Here is a 19003-nt window from a genome sequence, read left to right on the forward strand (position 1 = left end):
TAGTAATTGGATTATACCTCACCTTGTGTAGGAATCAAATTCGATGCAAGATACATTCCAATAAAACGGAACTTTATGGAAGCACAATGTTATGGCATGTTAAATCAATAAGTTCCATGTAAAAAATATCTTATCAAGAAACAGATGCAATAATAAACAATATCAGTATTTTTTAAAGAGTTTTATTATACGATCGGCGTGAATTTTTCTATATATAAACCATAAAATAATGGTTAATTTAAAGAACATTATCCACGGTGACATACAAGAGAACCAAACACAATATTAAATTAAGGACTAATGTTTTAAAGAGATATGACGGGTTGCCCTAATAACGGATTGAGAAATTACAAACAGTACTCTATTAAAACTTTCTTGCATACTGAGTTTATTGAAGGTAAGGCGCATAACTTTTACTAAACTACCCAGCGTTTGGATCAGTGGCGTACACTTCAATTTGGAACTTGTATCCTCTTAATATAGTTGGAGTCTTCAAGCCAATAGTAACACTTTTTTGTCCTACCCCACCACTTGTGATAAATGCCTCACCGTCTTTATATTCCCTCAAGTCTGTAATGTAAACAGCAGTTATCAGCCCAGAGTGAGGAGCATTTATTTTTATATTTGGTCTTCTTTTCGACAATCCCGGAACTGCTTCTACGATTTCACTGTATATCTTTCTTGACCGTGGTGTATCTATTATTCCTAATCTTATATCATTAGATTCCACGATGGAAGCTAATTGTAGGAGAGCCACAGAAATCACAACGATTTTAGCGTACATCCTTACTGAACGTTGATAACGAACAGACGTTTTTTTATGTACAAAATTGAAAATTTAATTGAATACGGTTTTGATCGTAAAACCTTATTTTAGCTTTAAAAATAATTATAAAACAAGCTGAGCGCAGTTAAAATTCATGGTCGCAATGATAAGATTTTTTTTTTAAAGTTTGATACCTTTTTCTGCTATTTGAGAAAGTATCAAAATTACGATAGAAAACTGTCCATTTAGTAATCAATTTCTAGTGGAGTTCGTAAGTTGTATTTTACGTAATTGAACTTGAGCTCATTATCCACTAGGTCGATTACCGTAATATAAAAATATGGATCATCCTTCAGTTAATCAAGCGATCTCTAGTTTTTATGGTATTTTGAAACAAAAGGCAAATTGGATTTCAAAAGTTAAATATTTATTGATTGATTGGCGTAAATGTAAATAATTGTACATACTTAAATATACAAATAACATCATATTTCGTTTTGGGGAAACCTAAAAACTAAAGTTGTCGAAATTTGTCGAATATAAAAAGTTTGTAAATTTAAAACGAAGCCTGCTTAATCTGATTAAACATGTTTCGTGTTCTTAAAACGTATTTTTTTATTTACTGAAATTCTATCTAATATCTAATTTTTTTTTATTCAATTTATTTTTAGAGGTAAACGAGTAAGCTAGAGTAAAAATACACTCTGTAAAGTTTTTTTTTTTTACTTATTACAAGCACGTTCAAATTGAACCATCGATTTGGAGGTGTACTTAATATAGCTTTGAATGAAAGAAAATAACATGAATATTCTTATTAAAAATTGAACAGATAATCATATTCTTCACATTAGGGCCACAGAGAGCCAAGCGAAATATATACGGGTCGAAATATGATGAAACAAGGGACATTGTAAAATTGGGAAACCTGTGTTTATAACAGGATTTGGTGAACTAAAAGCTAAGTCAAGCGATAGTGTTATAGGGATTAGTAATTAGATTATACCTCACCTTATGTAGGAATCAAATTCGATGCAAGATACATTCCAATAAAACGGAACTTTACAGAAACAATGTTATGGCATGTTAAACCAATAATTTCCATGTAAAAAATATCTTATCAAGAAACAGATGCAATAATAAAGAATATCAGTATTTTTTAAAGAGTTTTATTATACGATCGGCGTGAATTTTTCTATATATAAACCATAATTCTTCGAACACGTTTCGCGACGAGATGGCCGGTCCATAGAACGCTTCTTTGTACAGGGAAGCGTTGATGGTACAAGACCGCGCGGGAGGCCACCAATGCGGTGGACCGACCAAATTAAAACTGCAGTGGGAGGTCCCCTAAATGAGTGCAGTAGAATGGCCTCGAGCAGGGAGAGATGGCGTGACATCGTGAGATGCATCAAGTCTGCCCCTTCCAACACTACATGACGATCACGACCACTCTGTCAAGAGTGACACGACTGAGAAGAAACCATAATAATGGTTAATTTAAAGAACATTATCCACGGTGACATACAAGAGAACCAAGCACAATATTAAATTAAGGACTAATGTTTTAAAGAGATATGACGGGTTGCCCTAATAACGGAATGAGAAATTACAAACAGTAATCTATTAAAACTTTCTTGCATACTGAGTTTCCTGAAGGTAAGGCGCATAGCCTTTACTAAAATATCCAGCGTTAGGGTCACTGGCGTACACTTCAATTTCGAACTTGTATCCTCTTAATATAGTTGGACTCTTCAAGCCAATAGTGACACTTTTTTGTCCGACACCACCACTTTCGATAAATGCCTCACCGTCTTTATATTCCCTCAAGTCTGTAATGTAAACAGCAGTTATCAGCTCATTGTTAGGAGCATTTATTATTATATCGTCTGTTCTTTTCCACAATGCCGGATCTGCTTCTTTGATTTCACTGTATATTTTTCTTGAACGCGGTGTATCTATTCCTAATCTTATATCATTAGATTCCGCAATGGAAGCTAATTGTAGGAGAGCCACAGAAATCACAACGATTTTCGCGTACATCCTTACTGAATATTGATAACGAATAGACGTTTTTTGATGTACTGACCTTAAATTTATATAGCCACTCCATTAACACCATGATCTGAAGTGTCAAATGGGTTATCACTCAGTAATGTTAATAAAGTCTATATTAGTACAGCAATCATACTAGGAAGTTACGTCATTCACACAATGAGAAGCAATGTAAAAAAACATTCTTACTGTATCTCTTCACGGATTTGTTTATGCAAAGTTATTTTATCCTTCCATAGAAATAGCACGCTGGCATGTGAGTGCTAATTGTTATTATACGTTTAATTTTATCCTTCGAAGCATTTTCAAATATTTCCAAGTTAAATGTGTCAAATTTAATACGAAGCACAGCACTAGCGATATTTCTTGACGAAATCCAATGATTTGGTTCTTCGGTATCCAAGCCTATGGTCGAAAGTACATCAGAAGAATACAGCGGTAAGTCGGAAGTGCAGATTTTATTCAACGAATGAAGTTGTCAAGACTATAAATAGTTTGGTTTCGGGGCCCAGTAAATGGGTTGATACGATTGTGCTGTCGCCATACCACTGGATGACCCCATTGCTATTTCGACGATTACCTTTTGGGGTTCATGGTTATATTATTGAATCGTCTTGTTCAGTAAAATGTGAGTTTTTCCAAACGCTATTGTGGCTTCGTTTTCAAAATCATTTTTTTGTTTGTTTTTGAACTTCTACTTGTATCTTGATGTAAGCTTAATATAAACAATGGTTTATATTAGGTTTCTATAAAATTTAACCCTCACTGATGTTTCAAATAAACTTTTGTTTTTTAATGTTACCTATAATTTTAGTAGATGTGTTTGAGACTGTCCTGCTGTTTCATATTTATTTATTTCCCTTTTAAAAATAGTTTGAATACAAAAAACGTGCAACCATTACGTATGACAATAGTCTATAAAATCACTGTTACTAAGGGTAGTGAAAGCCTACAAACGTTGATCATGGCCTTGGAAAACTTCGATTTAACTGCTAAAGGTCGTATTGGGAGACATAAAAGTAATAGGATTTACGTTACAGCTGAAGAGGAAAAAGGATCGACCATTGAAGATAGAAGAGACGATTGTGCCACAAAAGGATTCGGATTGGAATGTCAACAATGCTTAGAACAGATTATGGCTCCCCCTTGCTAAAATAATCAGATATCTTCAAATTGTTTAGATTAACGATTGATGTAAAGGCGGTTTCCAATAAAACTTTTCTTTCAGTTCTGACCAAATTGAGTTACACAGATTGAATAAAACTTCGTTATGGTTTAGTACAAAATTGAAAATTTAATTGAAAATTGTTTTGATCGTAAAACATTAATTTAGCTTTAAAAATAATTTTATACAAGCTATGCGCAGTTAAAATTCTTGGTCGCAATGATAAGATTTTTTTTAATGTTTGATACCCTTTTCTGCTATTTGAGAAAGTATTAAAATTACGATAGAAAACTGTCATTTAGTAATCAATTTCTAGTGGAGTTTGTAAGTTATGTTTTACGTAATTTAACTTGAGCTCATTATCCACTAGGTCTTTAATCGATCACCGTAATACAGTCAAACCTGGATAAGCGAGAGTTCAAGGGAGCACAATCTCATTCTCGCTTATAGAGGTTTCTCATTAACCCGAGTTTCTCGCTAATGCTCCCTCTGAATTTCATTTCGCGATTTTCCGGATTCAAACGCATTCACTATTTTGAGTTTATCACTTAATGACAGTACTTTAATTTTCCGTTTTGACATGATGCAGAACAGAACTTTTCTTCGCAATTGTTTAACGATAAACTGAGTAAGTTCGACAAACAGGACGGTACACAGGCACACGTGTCCATTCGAAAAGAATGCGATAAAATAACAACGTTATTTAGTTCCACGAAATAGAATATGTTCAATATTGACGAGAAAACAATTCAAAAACAATGGTAGGAAGTTTCACAAAAGTTAAGAATTAGTCATAAAATAGCAGATGTTAAATTTGTAATTTGTTTTTTCACTCGTTCCTCTTAAATAATATAAATAAATAAAGCTCGACTGTCGCTTATAGAGGTATAGATAAGTAGCAGTCTCACTTACGGAGATCCATAAGGGAAAAACGACTCTCTCTTACAGAGGTTTCTGTTTCTCTCTAATAGAGGTTTTAGGAGCTTAAAATGACGGGTCTTGGCTATTACTCTCACTTATAGAGTTTTCTCACTTATCCAGTTCTCACTTAACCAGGTTTGTGTATACACATATGAAAATATGGATAATCCTTCAGTTAATCAAGCGGTCTCTAGTTTGTGTGGTATTTTGAGACAAAAGGAAAACTGGATTTCAAAAGTTGCAAATTTAGTGTTAAATGCTTATGAAAATAATCGTAAGAAACGTGTTGCTCAAACTAAATAAGATGAGTAATGGTGTGTACATTATGGACTCTAAATATATTGACTTAGATATCGTACAGCAAGAAAAAGCGTGGATAAAAGGTTTTGGCAAACAATACTGGCGGTTTAACCGCTTGCCAAGGTGACTGTCTGTGTGATAAAACGTAGAACACGCAGGTGTAGATCATTATTACAAGGTAAGCTATTACAAATAATATTTAGTGACTAAAATTAGCGATAACCGAGCGACAATAGGCCTTGTGGAAATGGGCGCAGGGGCCGGTTTTCAATATTCTACTACAGTTACGATAGTTTAATAGCCGAGACGGTTACTTGGAAGTACGTGATCGTGATACTAGGGGGGACATCAGGAAGTCAATAATGATGTTAATGCTGAACCACCTCAGTTCGAGCAGCACAAAGAACTGTTGAATTAAAAAAAAGAAACTAATCCACTAATATTTTACTCTATTTGTTTTGTTAAATTTAAATCCTTTTTAGTCCGATAAAATATAGTTAGAAACAAGAATTTTGTTACTTGCTTGATATCAGCCCACAGTCGCCCACTGCTGGACATACGCCTCCCCTAATTTACAATAGTGAGCTTGAAAGAATAACACACAGGGCTCACTTGACACGCCTAATATTAATTAACGGAATTAAGCCGAAAGAGGCACTATGTTTAAGTCATTAAGGGTGTGATGCAAGGCAAGTGGGTGCGTTATGAAGAGGCTTCACGATGTAACTTAGACGAATATTGCGTGTAAATATTCACACGAACGCTCGTAAGTATTTATTATGGCAGTAGACCGAATTTAATAAAATCGATGGATAAAGTTAATAAAATGGAGTTTACTTACCTTACATTTACTTTACACAATTCTCTTCATGAATCTTTAAATAACAGTGCGTTACTGAAGAAAAACACAATTTTACCAATAAGTCTAAAACAACTTAAGCCTAGGCCTACCTTATGATGTAGTTGACACAGACGACGCTGATAGGTTTCTGCTGCTTGTCGGTGATCACGGTGGCTTGAGTTTGGACCCAAGAGTAACCACCCGATTTCGCCAGGAAACGGTACTGTCCAGTCTCGCATTGTCCTTTGGAGAATACTGAAAAGACGAAATAGCTCAAGTATATGTTTGAAAGCGGTCGCTATTACAATACCGTTGTAATTTTTGGTAGACTTACTTAATTTTAAATTGACTACTAAATGGGTATAATTGACTACCATTCGGGTAGGTAGCATCGTCCTGCTCTTTTCTGCCGGGAGTCTTTAAGTCGTGCGTTCCAGTTCGAAGAGTGAGACGTTTGTTATTCAATATAATTGAGACTTCGACCTCAAATCTCGGGGTGTGTGGCGGCGTTCACATCGTGATGCCCATGAGCTCCGGTAAACTATATATTAATTCGTGAAGCAAAAACTTTGTAGCCTTTTTTACGAAAATTGCGCGGACGGAGGATTATGAAATTTCCCATAGAATGCAGAAAGCTAAAATATTTTAAATTATGTATTACAAAAAAAACGTGACACACACTACCATGTATTTGACACACACACACACACACACGCATATACTCTTTTGTTTACGAACTCTGTGGTCAAATTGAGAATAGATTAATATTATTTATCTATAATAGCCTTGGCGAAATCTGTGATTATAGAAGTATAGTCCTTGACAATAGAACTATAATAATGCTCAAAGCTATAATTTAAATCAATAATTATAGTCGAATTTCGACTACTTGGCAACCACTAGTTATTTTAAAAAGGCTACACCAGCAAAATAAACACGTGAAATTTCTACGTTTACATTTTTATAAAAATTATCTGTTTATTAGTGACAACACGAATTGTATGTCATTAACGAAGACATTATAAATTCAAACGCAATCCAATTCAACCGAGAGGTCTGAAAGAGCGACGTTTTATGGGTAGATTAGAAAAGAAAAACAGAGGAAAACAACGTTGGCACGAAAATAAATTAGGCTAGTACATATTTTTACCTACTTCCAAAATTGTCTGCTCAAAGGCCGCGAGCGTACCTAGGAATCTTTTATAAACGAATACCGAGTTCCGTGGAAGGTTAGACATTTAAGCAACCCCATTCCAAGGTTCCTTTATGAACTTCTGTTATATGCACTAAGACCGCTAAGGCATTTCATATTTTTATTAATAGTTAGATGGGTGGACGAGCTCACAGCCCCACCTGGTGTTAAGTGGATACTGGAGCCCATAGACATCTACGACGTAAATGCGCCACCCACCTTGAGATATAAGTTCTAAGATCTCAAGTATAGTTACAACGGCTGCCCCACCCTTCAAACCGAAACGCATTACTGCTTCACGGCAGATATAGGCATGGTACTTACCCGCGCGGACTCACAAGAGGTCCTCTGCCACCAGTAATTACGCAAACTAAAATTTGCGGGTTTGATTTTTATTACACGATGTTATTCCTTCACCGTGGAAGTCAATCGTGAACATTTGTTGTGTACGTATTTCATCAGAAAAATTGGTACCCGCCTCGGATTCGAACACCGGTGCATCGCTCAACACGAATGCACCAGACGTCTTATCTTTAGACCTCGACGACATTTCATATAACATCCGTCTGAACATTACAATTATGTTAAAGTCACGATTCTTTGTCACCCTTATTCAAGTATACGGTTTACTGTAAGCTAACACAAAATATTCGACAGCAATCTCGATGTACCCGACAAAAGAGCGAACTAATAAAGATTAATAGCAGGGACAGAAGGCGCGAGGGTCGTAATAACGCCGAACCCGGGCCCTTTTAATTTTCCTTGCCGCTACGAACCGACAATGATATATATTCCGTTGTTACACCCATAAACGGATTAGATAGAATTAATAGCAATGTCAAACGTGAACTACAGATTATAAATGATGTCTATAAAAATATATAGGTATATTTTAATGTGAATTTATATACAGCATGGTAATTTTTATAATGTCGATAGATTAAGTCCTTAGAAGCGACACCTTCTTAATCTATACCAAGCTGCAATGGGCACGTACGAAGACATTGGGTATCGTGAAGGTACCGTGTAACAATAATTTCATTTTATTTCATGAACCAATATATTTTCTCGGCTATAATTATGAAGTGTAAAGTAATCTTAAAAGTAGATACCTCTTTCGTGTTTGTACACAACATGAAAGGCAATTATTTGAAATTTGAAAGGTAAATTTGTATTTTTGTAGAATAAGTCCTTCGTAGACATACTAGAATTAAAACTGCTTTTAGAGGTTAACTAGCCGTACTCGCCCGCTTCGCTGGGCGTTTAAAATTAACATTATTATTTATTGTCATTATTATTAGGGAGTCCAACACTCATATAAATATTAGCCTATCCATTAAGTATATTATGTATTTTCTACATGGATACCAAGTTACAAGTCAATCGGATGCATGGTTCAGTAGTTATAACGGAACATCCGTAAAAACCACTGTAGATTTATATATTAGTATAGATTATATTATGTATAATATTAGACGGTACATCAGTCAAATGTTGACGTATAACAAACAGTCCGATTCGAATAATATTAAATCCAGACAATATTTATTTTCTCTTCTTACATTGTCGTCTATCCATTTATTAATATGTCTAAACATAAACTTGTCTAGTCATAAACTTGATTCTTATAGTTCAACAAGACCATAAACTCGAGAGAAAGATCAAATTTTGTTTTAACGTAATCTTGTTGAGCATTTGTAAAACTCATGAGGTATTTAAAAGCATCGCCAGATATCTTTTAAATGTATATATCGAGTATTTAGTGAGCTGTTTGAATTTCAGAGATGTTGTGCTATAAATTTTTTTTAATTAATATTTTTCTTATGAGTTTTTATTTTGATTAAACTGAAGTTGACAGGCGCAGGTTTTACAATGTTTTCTACGAACAAGAAACGATAAGATGGTACTGGTACTGGCGGTAGGACCACTTGTGAGTCCGTACGGGTAGGCACCACCGCCCCGCCTATTTCTGCCGTGAAGCAGTAATGCGTTTCGGTTTGAAGGGTGGGGCAGCCGTTGTAACTATACTGAGACCTTACAACTTATATCTCAAGGTGTGTGGCGCATTTACGTTGTAGATGTCTATGGGCTCCAGTAACCACTTAACACCAGGTGGGCTGTGAGTTCGTCCACACATCTAAGCAATGAAAAATAAAAATAAAAATTGTAATGAAGAATGAATTGCATGTATTGTATTAAACCAAGATGTATGTATATAATATATATTTTGAGACTGATGGAATAAAAACGAAAAAGTTAATGGATGAGGGTCTCATTTCAATTACATATTTAATGTAATATAAAAAGCTTTGTGAAGTTTATAGCGTAATAATTATATTTAATGCAGTACAGTATTATTTTTCTGTAAAGTAAGTTCTCTTTGTTATTAATACAATCAATAGCCCTTTGAATAGCCAGCGAGCCACGACCACAACCATCCATGACACGCATGCCTGCCTTGGGTTAAAAGCTTGTGACGAAGTACATAAACACTACATTTACTTGTTTTTAAGTTTCCTCAAATCACGACTGCTCGAAGTTCGCAGGTGTTCAATAACCCATTACCATTTTCAACGGCTTGCCGTGTTGCTCAAAAGCACACTTCGTCTTTTAACTTACGCTAATAACGGTAGTAAATTACTTTTGAGATTCAACTAAGCTTGCATTTTGACGTCCTCTAAACCAAAAGTTTCCTACGTGGTTTAAAATTAACCAGAGTTACACAGGCTACCTTGGTAGCTACCGCTTTCTGTACAAACATAAGTCATGTCAAAAAAACCCGTGACGTGCCAAACGGAGATAAAAGGGCGACGACCGATTGAGTTACCGCGGAATAGCGCTTCGATATTCTATCAATTATTTATCGGTGCGATAAAACTTATTAAAAATACAAAATATGTTGCGGATTATTTGCAGAAATACTGTATTGTATGTAAGAAATATGAAAGTGAATTTGTTACGCTAAAGGCACTAACAACTGGCAGCTGAAAAACCCTCCAGATTTGTCACTAACAGAGAGTGAGTCCGTTCACTCTCTCTTGATCTAATTATATATTGAATTTGTGGATGTAATTGAATCAATAGATCTCTAAATTAAATTTAAACTGAATTCGATATAAATCAAAATGTGACCGCAAAGAATAAAGCTGTAAAGTTTAAAAACCATACATTAAAATGCACCCAGTATAAGAAAAGGGAACAAACTAATTAAACAACACTACCCAGACATTTAGTTTCACACAAAAGGAAAGGTTTATTTTATTTTAAAATTGAGGAGAGAAGCGGCTACCCGAAGAAGACAGTAGAAGACGAAGACAGAAGAAAGAGGTCGACGACATCATGCCATCTCTAAGATCATCATGCACATTTAAGACTCTTACCAGCAAGCTCATCACCCCTGCCTCGTTAGGCAGGGCGTTACAAGCCTGGCAGAGGGGAGTCCCCGAGGTCCATCCCGCGCCCCCGTAAGGAGACGCGACGACCCGACAGATACTAACTTTAATGACGTTAAGAATCTTTAATATAATCCACTGTCCAATTCGACAGCCGTCTGGTGTAGTGGTAAGTGACATGGTCACTACACAAGGCGGTCGCGGGTTCGAATCCCGCCAAGGGAAGATATTTGTATGATAAATATAAATGTATTTTCCAGGGTTATGGATGTATATTAAATATATGTATGTATATAATAAAAATCTTACATTTATATCCGTTATCTGGTACCTGTAACACAAGTTCTTTACGAACTTATCACGGGACCAGTTAACGTGGCGTGATTGTTAGTAAATATTAGTAATATTAATAATTATTAGTAATATTAGTAATTATTAGTAACTGTACAGTACTACCAACCGCGGCTTTAAGAAATAAGTAACGAGTAAGTTTAAGCTAGTACAGTTTTTTTTTATTGCCCTTGTCGGCAGACGAGCATACGGCCCACCTGATGGTGAGTGGTTACCGTCGCCCATGGACTTCAGCAATGCCAGGGGCAGAGCCCAGCCGCTGCCTACCGCAATGTGTAAAGAGATGTCCGTGTTAGTTTGATTTCATCATTGCCCTTAAACGAAGAATGACAAAAGCCGATTTAGTTTTGTGTTGGCTAAAAAGGTGGTTGAGTTGAAAAAGGTTGAGGATCAGGATCGAGTATTCATCTAATTTTTTTTTATTGCTTAGATGGGTGGACTAGCTCACAGCCCACCCGGTGTTAGGTGTTAGGTCATAATCAACTTTTCTGTAATCTCTCTAACCATTCGAAATACCAGTAAGTAGTTGATTTATAATATACTATGAATATACTTATTAGATTGATTTTTTTTGTGGTCAACTAACTTAATAGGTAAGACCAAACTAAAAACATTATCGTGTGGTACGGACAAAATCAAAGTATTTGGACTTCAGCCAAATTAGCAGTTAGCAACGGTACGACGAAAACAAACAAGCGAATAAATTTGATGCGATTCCATCTATTCTAAAACATGCAGTAATATAATGCAAATGTTGTTATTACTACCCATTTCTTTGCTGTACCGTAATTAATGATCCAATATTATATGTACATCCTATTTCTGCAAAGCAAAAATCATGCACTTATGCGAAGAATGTACGAAAAAATATGTGTGGTGTCGTGGGACACCGGATAGGAACGAAGTTTCTTAATATAAAAATATTAATTTTAAGTTCTAATCGATGTATAAAGATAATAATTATTTGGATATACATTTTTATTGTGACTTTTTTTTATTGATAAAAATAAAAAGAAACTACTTTACAAAGTTATCAACTTTATTTTATTCACAATGATTTATAAAAAATATATAATAAAGATATTGTTATTTTTTGTACGTTATTACAAAGTTAAGTCGTACACTGTGTGCATTATTAATAAAAATCTTACGTTACGGACGTTTTTTCCCGGTTAGAGTACCCCTCCGCATCGTCCCATAAGGAACTTCGTTCCAATAAATATTATATGAGAAGCGAAAAGAATGATCACATGTGAGTTGCAAGACAAGGCGATCGTACAGACTTATCGATCCATGCTTGCTTTTCTTACAATACGTAAATGTTTCACATCAAAAACTATTCGAAACAAGTGTACACAAAAAAGAACTAGGCATTGCTCAGCGGTCAGGTCGGTAATAACGATTACGATCAATAGCTATCCGGTTCTGTTAGACCAATAAGACGTAGCATTTAATACTAGAACTCGGGTAACCACTTAGCCAAATTTCCTAATGTTCAATATTGACTACATAAATACGGATAAGTTCTACTAAAATATTTTAGTACCTGATTTATCTGATGATGTAAGACAAAAATGGTGTGACATCGATGAACAAAAACAACAAAAAAGCCTCACATTACGTTTTGTTTGTTTAAACTATGTTAAAAAAAAAACAGAATAGTAATTGAATCTTCTTTCGATTAATATAATAATCATTTTGCATGCCTGGAATATACTTCAACAGAATAAAAATGTAAGTAACATTAACTTTTTATTACTAAAGATACTCTATATAGCTAAGCAATAATTCGAACAGTTTAGTTTTAGTGACTATCGGCATTGATAAATAAAATCAAATAAAGCCGTCAAATAATTATAATAATAATATATAATACATATATAAAAATAATCTATACACTATACTAATATATAAATCTGCAGTGGTTTTTACGGATGTTCCGTTATAACTACTGAACCATGCATCCGATTGAATTAAAACTTGGTATCCATATAGAAAATACATGTACCTAATGGATAGGCTAATATTTATATGAGTGTTGGACTCCCTACACCAGTTGCGGGGGCGTTAATGATGAGAATCATTATGGGGGTGAGAAATAATAATGTTCATTTTAAATGCCCAGCGAAGCGAACGGCTACAGCTAGTTATCTAATAATAATAAAAAATCACCGCATAAAAACAAAATAGTGGATTCATAAATTTATTTACTAGTAATGTTAGTTAAAACTGCAAAGTATCAACATTATTAAGCTTTTGGATCCTATGACAAAATGGTGACTATTGTTTTCACAGTAAATATTCATTTTATAAGGAGCTGCTTTATAAGTCCACAAAGAGTGTTCACAAAATGCGTGCCCGTATTTACATAATGTTACAATTCATGAATTTAACTCGGCAAAGTGGCACTTATCTCCTCAATTTAATGTAATCACAAAGGAAATTGCTTGCTATTTTGGAGGAAAATTTCTGAAAGAATAACTTAAATATTTGAGCTTAATTAAAGGTACAAGTTAAAATTAATTCGAAGAAAGAAAAAGGGAAACGAGAATAATAAAACTGAAATCTGAAAAAATCGCTTACTGATTTGAGAATATCAAATATGATTGAGGTAATTTTTTTTTTTGAAAAGAATTTACAAATATGAGAAGATTATATTTCATTTTCTGATGTAAAAGTCGACTTTATTGTTTTTATTACTAATATAAATTACTACGGTTATAAATCCGTGTCCAAAAAAATTGTATAAGACCGGAATTAACACGATTTGTAAGTAAAATTCGATTTTTCTTGCTCCTATTTCAATGTGACTGAATCAGTTCAAATGTTTCGAATGATTTTACATTGAGCAGGTCTTATTATTTTTTTACTGTATAAATAATATTGAAATTTCATTTTTATTGAATTAACATATTATGTACGACCCTTGTTTCACCCCTCAAATCATAACGGCCGATTGCTTCGCAGCATAGTGGTAATAAAACGCGCGCACTAACAGAACGTCCTACGACCGTTAATTATTATTTTATTGCCATTGTAAACAGACGAGCATACGGCCAATCTGATGGTGAGAGGTTACTATTGTTCACAGACGTCAGCAATGCCAGGAGCACAGCCAAGCCGCTGCCTACCGATGCCTAACTAACAGATGTTTTCATCGTACAAATTAATCGCGATTTTTTTTTATTGCTTAGATGGGTGGACGAGCTCACAGCCCACCTCACAGCCCACCTGATGTTAAGTGGTTACTGGAGCCAATGGACATCTACAAGTAAATGTGCTACCCACTTTGAGATATAAGTTCTAAGGTCTCAGTATAGTTACAACGGCTGCCTCACCCTTTAAAGCGAAACGCATTACTGCTTCACGGCAGAAATAGGCAAGGCGGTGTGGTACCTACCCGTCCGGACTCACAAGAGGTCCTACAACCAGTAAACCAACAGTTTTTTCTCTCGGTAGCTCGTGCATTCTAAGCTTAATATTACAAATTACGCAAACAGATAACCGTAATACCTTAAACTCAAGTATCGATCCAATCAATAACACTTTATTTGTCCGTAGCGACAAACAAAATGTTTACGATTCTATCGGGGCCGTTTAAATTGTTGTTTATTACATGATCGCGCTTCCGAGGTCGATCGCAGTAAATAATGTTTATTGGTACACTGTTAAGATTGTTACATTTACTTATCGTGTGTACATAAAGTCAGAGGATCTTATGTGACAAAACTAGGTTCAGTTATTGTCACGATGAGGATTTATGACCTGGAATACTTTAAAAAATTACTATTAAATTTTCACTGTGCAGCACAGTTTTAACTTTATTTCATCTTCACCTAAGAAATAGAGGAATAATCTCTTAATCCAACCGTAGTAAGGTGAATTGGAAGTCCGAGTATAAAGTGTGAATAAAAGAGAGACTTCGAACTGATGTCTGAAAGTGTGTGGTGACAGTCGAGTTTCGGTAGGCGACTTTGTCAAGTACGGTAATCATATTTAATCAAAAAATATATCATCAGCCTGCTCGTTCACTGCTGGATATAGGACTCTCCCAATCCACACCACTAAGCCCGGTCTTCGGATCTCAACATCCACCTCTCGCCGACGACCCTTCGGAGGTCATTGCACCACCTAGCCGGGGGGCGTCCCACGTTACGTTTACTGCTGGGCGGTCTCCACTCAAAAACCACTCTACTCCAGCGATTGCCGGTTCTACGGCATATATGACCATTGTATACAGTTTAGACAAATTATGACGACGCTTGCAACTGAAAGTAAGTATTGTACTTTTTGACGAAGCATGTTGCTGATAACTCTATTGCTGTAATCTGACGAAGTTTGTTGCGGATAATAACATGTACTTTTAGGTTAGGAATATTGTGTTCTTCTTTTTATAATAAATAAAGTACATGAGAAGTTTAGACAAATCTAATAGTATAAGCTCGTAAATGGGTACATCAAATCGGTCACTGAAGAAGAAGACGCCCAAATTAAGACTACGACTACAGTGAAAAATCCAGTGCCTTGTAAATGTCACCGATTCGTGGTCAACAACCTTTCGAAACGAACGATCCAAACCGAAATAAAAGGCACGCGACGAATGCTCGTAAAAGCAAATTAACAACACTTAAGAAATAATTTGTACCATCACGATTTTTGTTTAAACGAGGTCAAATATATTTTTCCCGCACTTTCCTCGGTCCAATTACATTTTACGATGAAATTATTAACGTGAATAATGTTTATATGCATGTGTACCAGACGAAAGCATATTATGTGTTCTGAAAAAAAATTAGGGATGTATTGTAACATACTATATTAAGATTCAAATATTTTAAAATTATATATCTGAAATGAATGGACACAAGGATACTTACTAGGTAACCTACCTGTTTATCTACATATCGACTGAGTATTGTATATCTATAATAGCGGACATCCAACTATTCATACTGGAACGAATACATATCTGACCGCAGCAATAGGAAAGATGGTGTTATCTACGTAATTTATTAACACATACTTATTTATTAATAATTCTGTAAATTTGATTTTTATTACACGACGGTGTATTCCTTCATCGTAAAAATCGTCCGACTTGTTTGTTTTTTTTTCCTACCTATGCTGATAGCCTTGAGAGGCTATTTCAGCTTCGCCCTAACTTTTGTAGGTGAGTCCGCGGGGCTCAAACCGGAGAGTTGCTAACACTGACCCTAGCAAGGGCAGTGCTTCGCAGAATCTACCACCGGATCGGAAACGCGACCCACTGAGAAGATCCGGCGAGAAACTCAGTGGGCTGTGTCTGTGGGTTAATTCGCTCGTCGAGCCCGTCAATGTTTCTAACGCTTAAAACGAATTCATCGAACTTCTAAGTCCACTATGCAATAAAAATCATACCTACATAATATGTACCTACATATATCGCTTCAAGCATGGCTAACGGAAATCGCTTCGTGGTAGGTCTTGCCCTTTTCTCTGCTACAGCCAATATCCGTCATCACCAATTTGCTCACAGATCTATCGGAAGTAATAAGAAATCACAAAAAAAAAAAATATTCGGCAAACATAAATCTGCACAATCTCAAATTAAACACGACAAATTATCGAGATGTCAGCTTTGCAGTGGCTTATTTTGCGCATGCGGAGCTAATATTAGATTCTGGAAAAATTCAAATATGTGATAAATGTATGTATCTGTTTTATTTTTTCAAATAATTTGAATGTCGATTAGAAATGAAAACGGTGTATTATTCTATAGGTACTTATAGGGTTCTGTATGATTACAATTGTGCTTTTGCTCAATTTGCTAGTGGTTAAAATGAGTTATAAAACGTGACATATTAAATTAATTTTATTAGATTGGCTTCAGAAACCAAATGTCATATACAGCAGTGAAATGCTGTCATTCATGATGATGAAACATAAGGGTCAAATTCTTAATTGAAATAATGTTCATGCTGTCTTTTTAACAACCGGCGTAATAAGTAGTATACAATATGTAGGTCTCCATATCCCCAATTATATATGACACCTATTACCACGAAGCGACAATGTGCCTAAAATATTTTTCTAAATACTTTTCAAACTTTTAATGTAGTATTTAGAAGAAATTCGAGTAATTTTGAAAGTTTTATCGTACGAAATGTCACAATCTCGATTCCCTGGATATGCTCATTTTGAGATTGCTCACCGATATAAACAACGTAATTATTATTAACAAGTTGGCATATTTAAATATTGCTGCAAGCAAATTAAAATCTACTAGAGGTCCCGCAGTAGTCTAAATTCGACTATAATTAATTGGAATTGTAAGTTTGTACACTATTATGATTGTATTTTATACTTCTATAATCACAAATTTCGCCAAGGCTACACTATAAAAAATATTAACAAAGACAAACAATATTTAATCTATTCTCAATTTAACAACAGACGTCAAGAACAAAAGTTTGACAATAAATAGTATGCATGTATGTGTGCGTCAAATACATGGTATGTAGTGTGTGTAATGTTTTCTTTATTGATTTAATGTATCTTTTATGCATTATTAAAAAAAAAATTAGCATTGTGCACTTCTTCTCTATATTCTCTATAAGTGTGGAAAATTTGGATACTCCTCCGTCCGCGCAATTTTCGTAAAAAGGGATACAAAGTTTTTGCTTCACGTATTAATATATAGATGTTGCACAAAAACAGTGGTCAAATTTTATACGTCAATTAGTTAAATTGCTTGAAACATTCAATTCAATTGAATTTAATTCGTTGTGTAATGAAGAATTAGCTCAGAGGCATTGTATTTAATACACGACAGCATAAAATATTTATTTAGCCATTCCTCTTAAAGGTTTCAGCGTCGAAATTAGTTATACATTATCTTCAATTTCGAGAATATAGCGTGACATTATAAGCATCGCGTGATTTGAAAACACACGAACCAACCACGTGTAAATCGAAAGGTCGACGCCCCGGCAATAATAGACCGAGGACATATCGACCAAAAAAAAACAACCCATCAAAACAAATTTAATCGTAGCAAATACGAGACAAAATTCACAAACGTATTCTGAAAATAATACTAAAACTTAAGTCGTACGAGGTCATAAACACTTCGATCTCTGGAAAAATCTGGCTGATACATGATGCTCGTAAAATCCTCGCAACGCGTTACTGAGGGGTCGTAAAATTCCTCTTGTTATCTGGCTCGGCGGCCGCTTCGGGCGGTATACAGCTTATATGGCCAAATGGGTTGGGCAAGTTGATCATATCGTCTATTGGCTTTCTTCGTTATTTGCCCTTTCGATGAAAAACACTCGAGGCGAGTGTTCAGATTATTAAAATACTTGAGCGACTTAGTAGACATCAAATTTCCGGATTAACTTTTCATAAAAGTAATTTGGAATCATTATTTTAATTTAAGGTTGCGTATGCATATTTAAATGCGAAATTATCAGAATACGACTACTTGCTTTAACGTTCTTTAGATTCGAAGCAATCGGATTTTTATTTTATTTTTAAAATAGGTTTTACATAAGGTAGGTTTTAGATTTTACATCTAAGCAATAAAAAAAAACATAAGTTACATAATTAATTTTATATAAGTCAAAAACTGGCGATAATATCGAAATCGTTGCCGTGGAAAAAAAAAACTCATTTTAATAGTACATACCTAACTAAAAATATTATTTTGAATAGATCTTTGGGTAATCTTATTGTATTGTCATCGGTCCTTGATGCGTGTGCAAAATTTCAAGTTCCCTTAATTAAGATGCCTCTTTAAACCGGTGTTAAATAACGTTGAAAGATTCTGTTATATACAGGTCAATTTACTAAAAGCGCGTTTTAAAAAAAGCATGACTATTACGGCTTTTGACGTCACGGCTACCAAAATGAGGGCGTGCAAGAGATGACCAGATGTGTCTATTTTGCAGCCAATGCTCGTAACTCCCATCATTAAAATACCGATTGCAGCATCTTCTTAAAAATACTTTTCAAATATTTTTCACAAATACCCTCTTTATTGCTG

General features: G+C 34.9%; 1 protein-coding gene across 5 annotated transcripts in view; it reads right to left on the bottom strand.

Moving 5' to 3' along the window:
* Positions 1-19003, bottom strand: part of LOC101739525 (hypoxia-inducible factor 1-alpha) — a 121441-nt gene that overhangs the window by 30900 nt on the left and 71538 nt on the right. For all 5 annotated transcript variants that reach the window (XM_062676166.1, XM_038020254.2, XM_038020252.1 and 2 more), the window contains exon 7: positions 6156-6300. In XM_062676166.1, the coding sequence (XP_062532150.1) occupies positions 6156-6300 (145 nt within the window). The remainder of the gene's footprint in view (positions 1-6155; positions 6301-19003) is intronic.

This window comes from Bombyx mori, chromosome 25 (assembly GCF_030269925.1).
Source record: "Bombyx mori chromosome 25, ASM3026992v2".
In the NCBI taxonomy this organism is placed as follows: domain Eukaryota; kingdom Metazoa; phylum Arthropoda; class Insecta; order Lepidoptera; family Bombycidae; genus Bombyx; species Bombyx mori.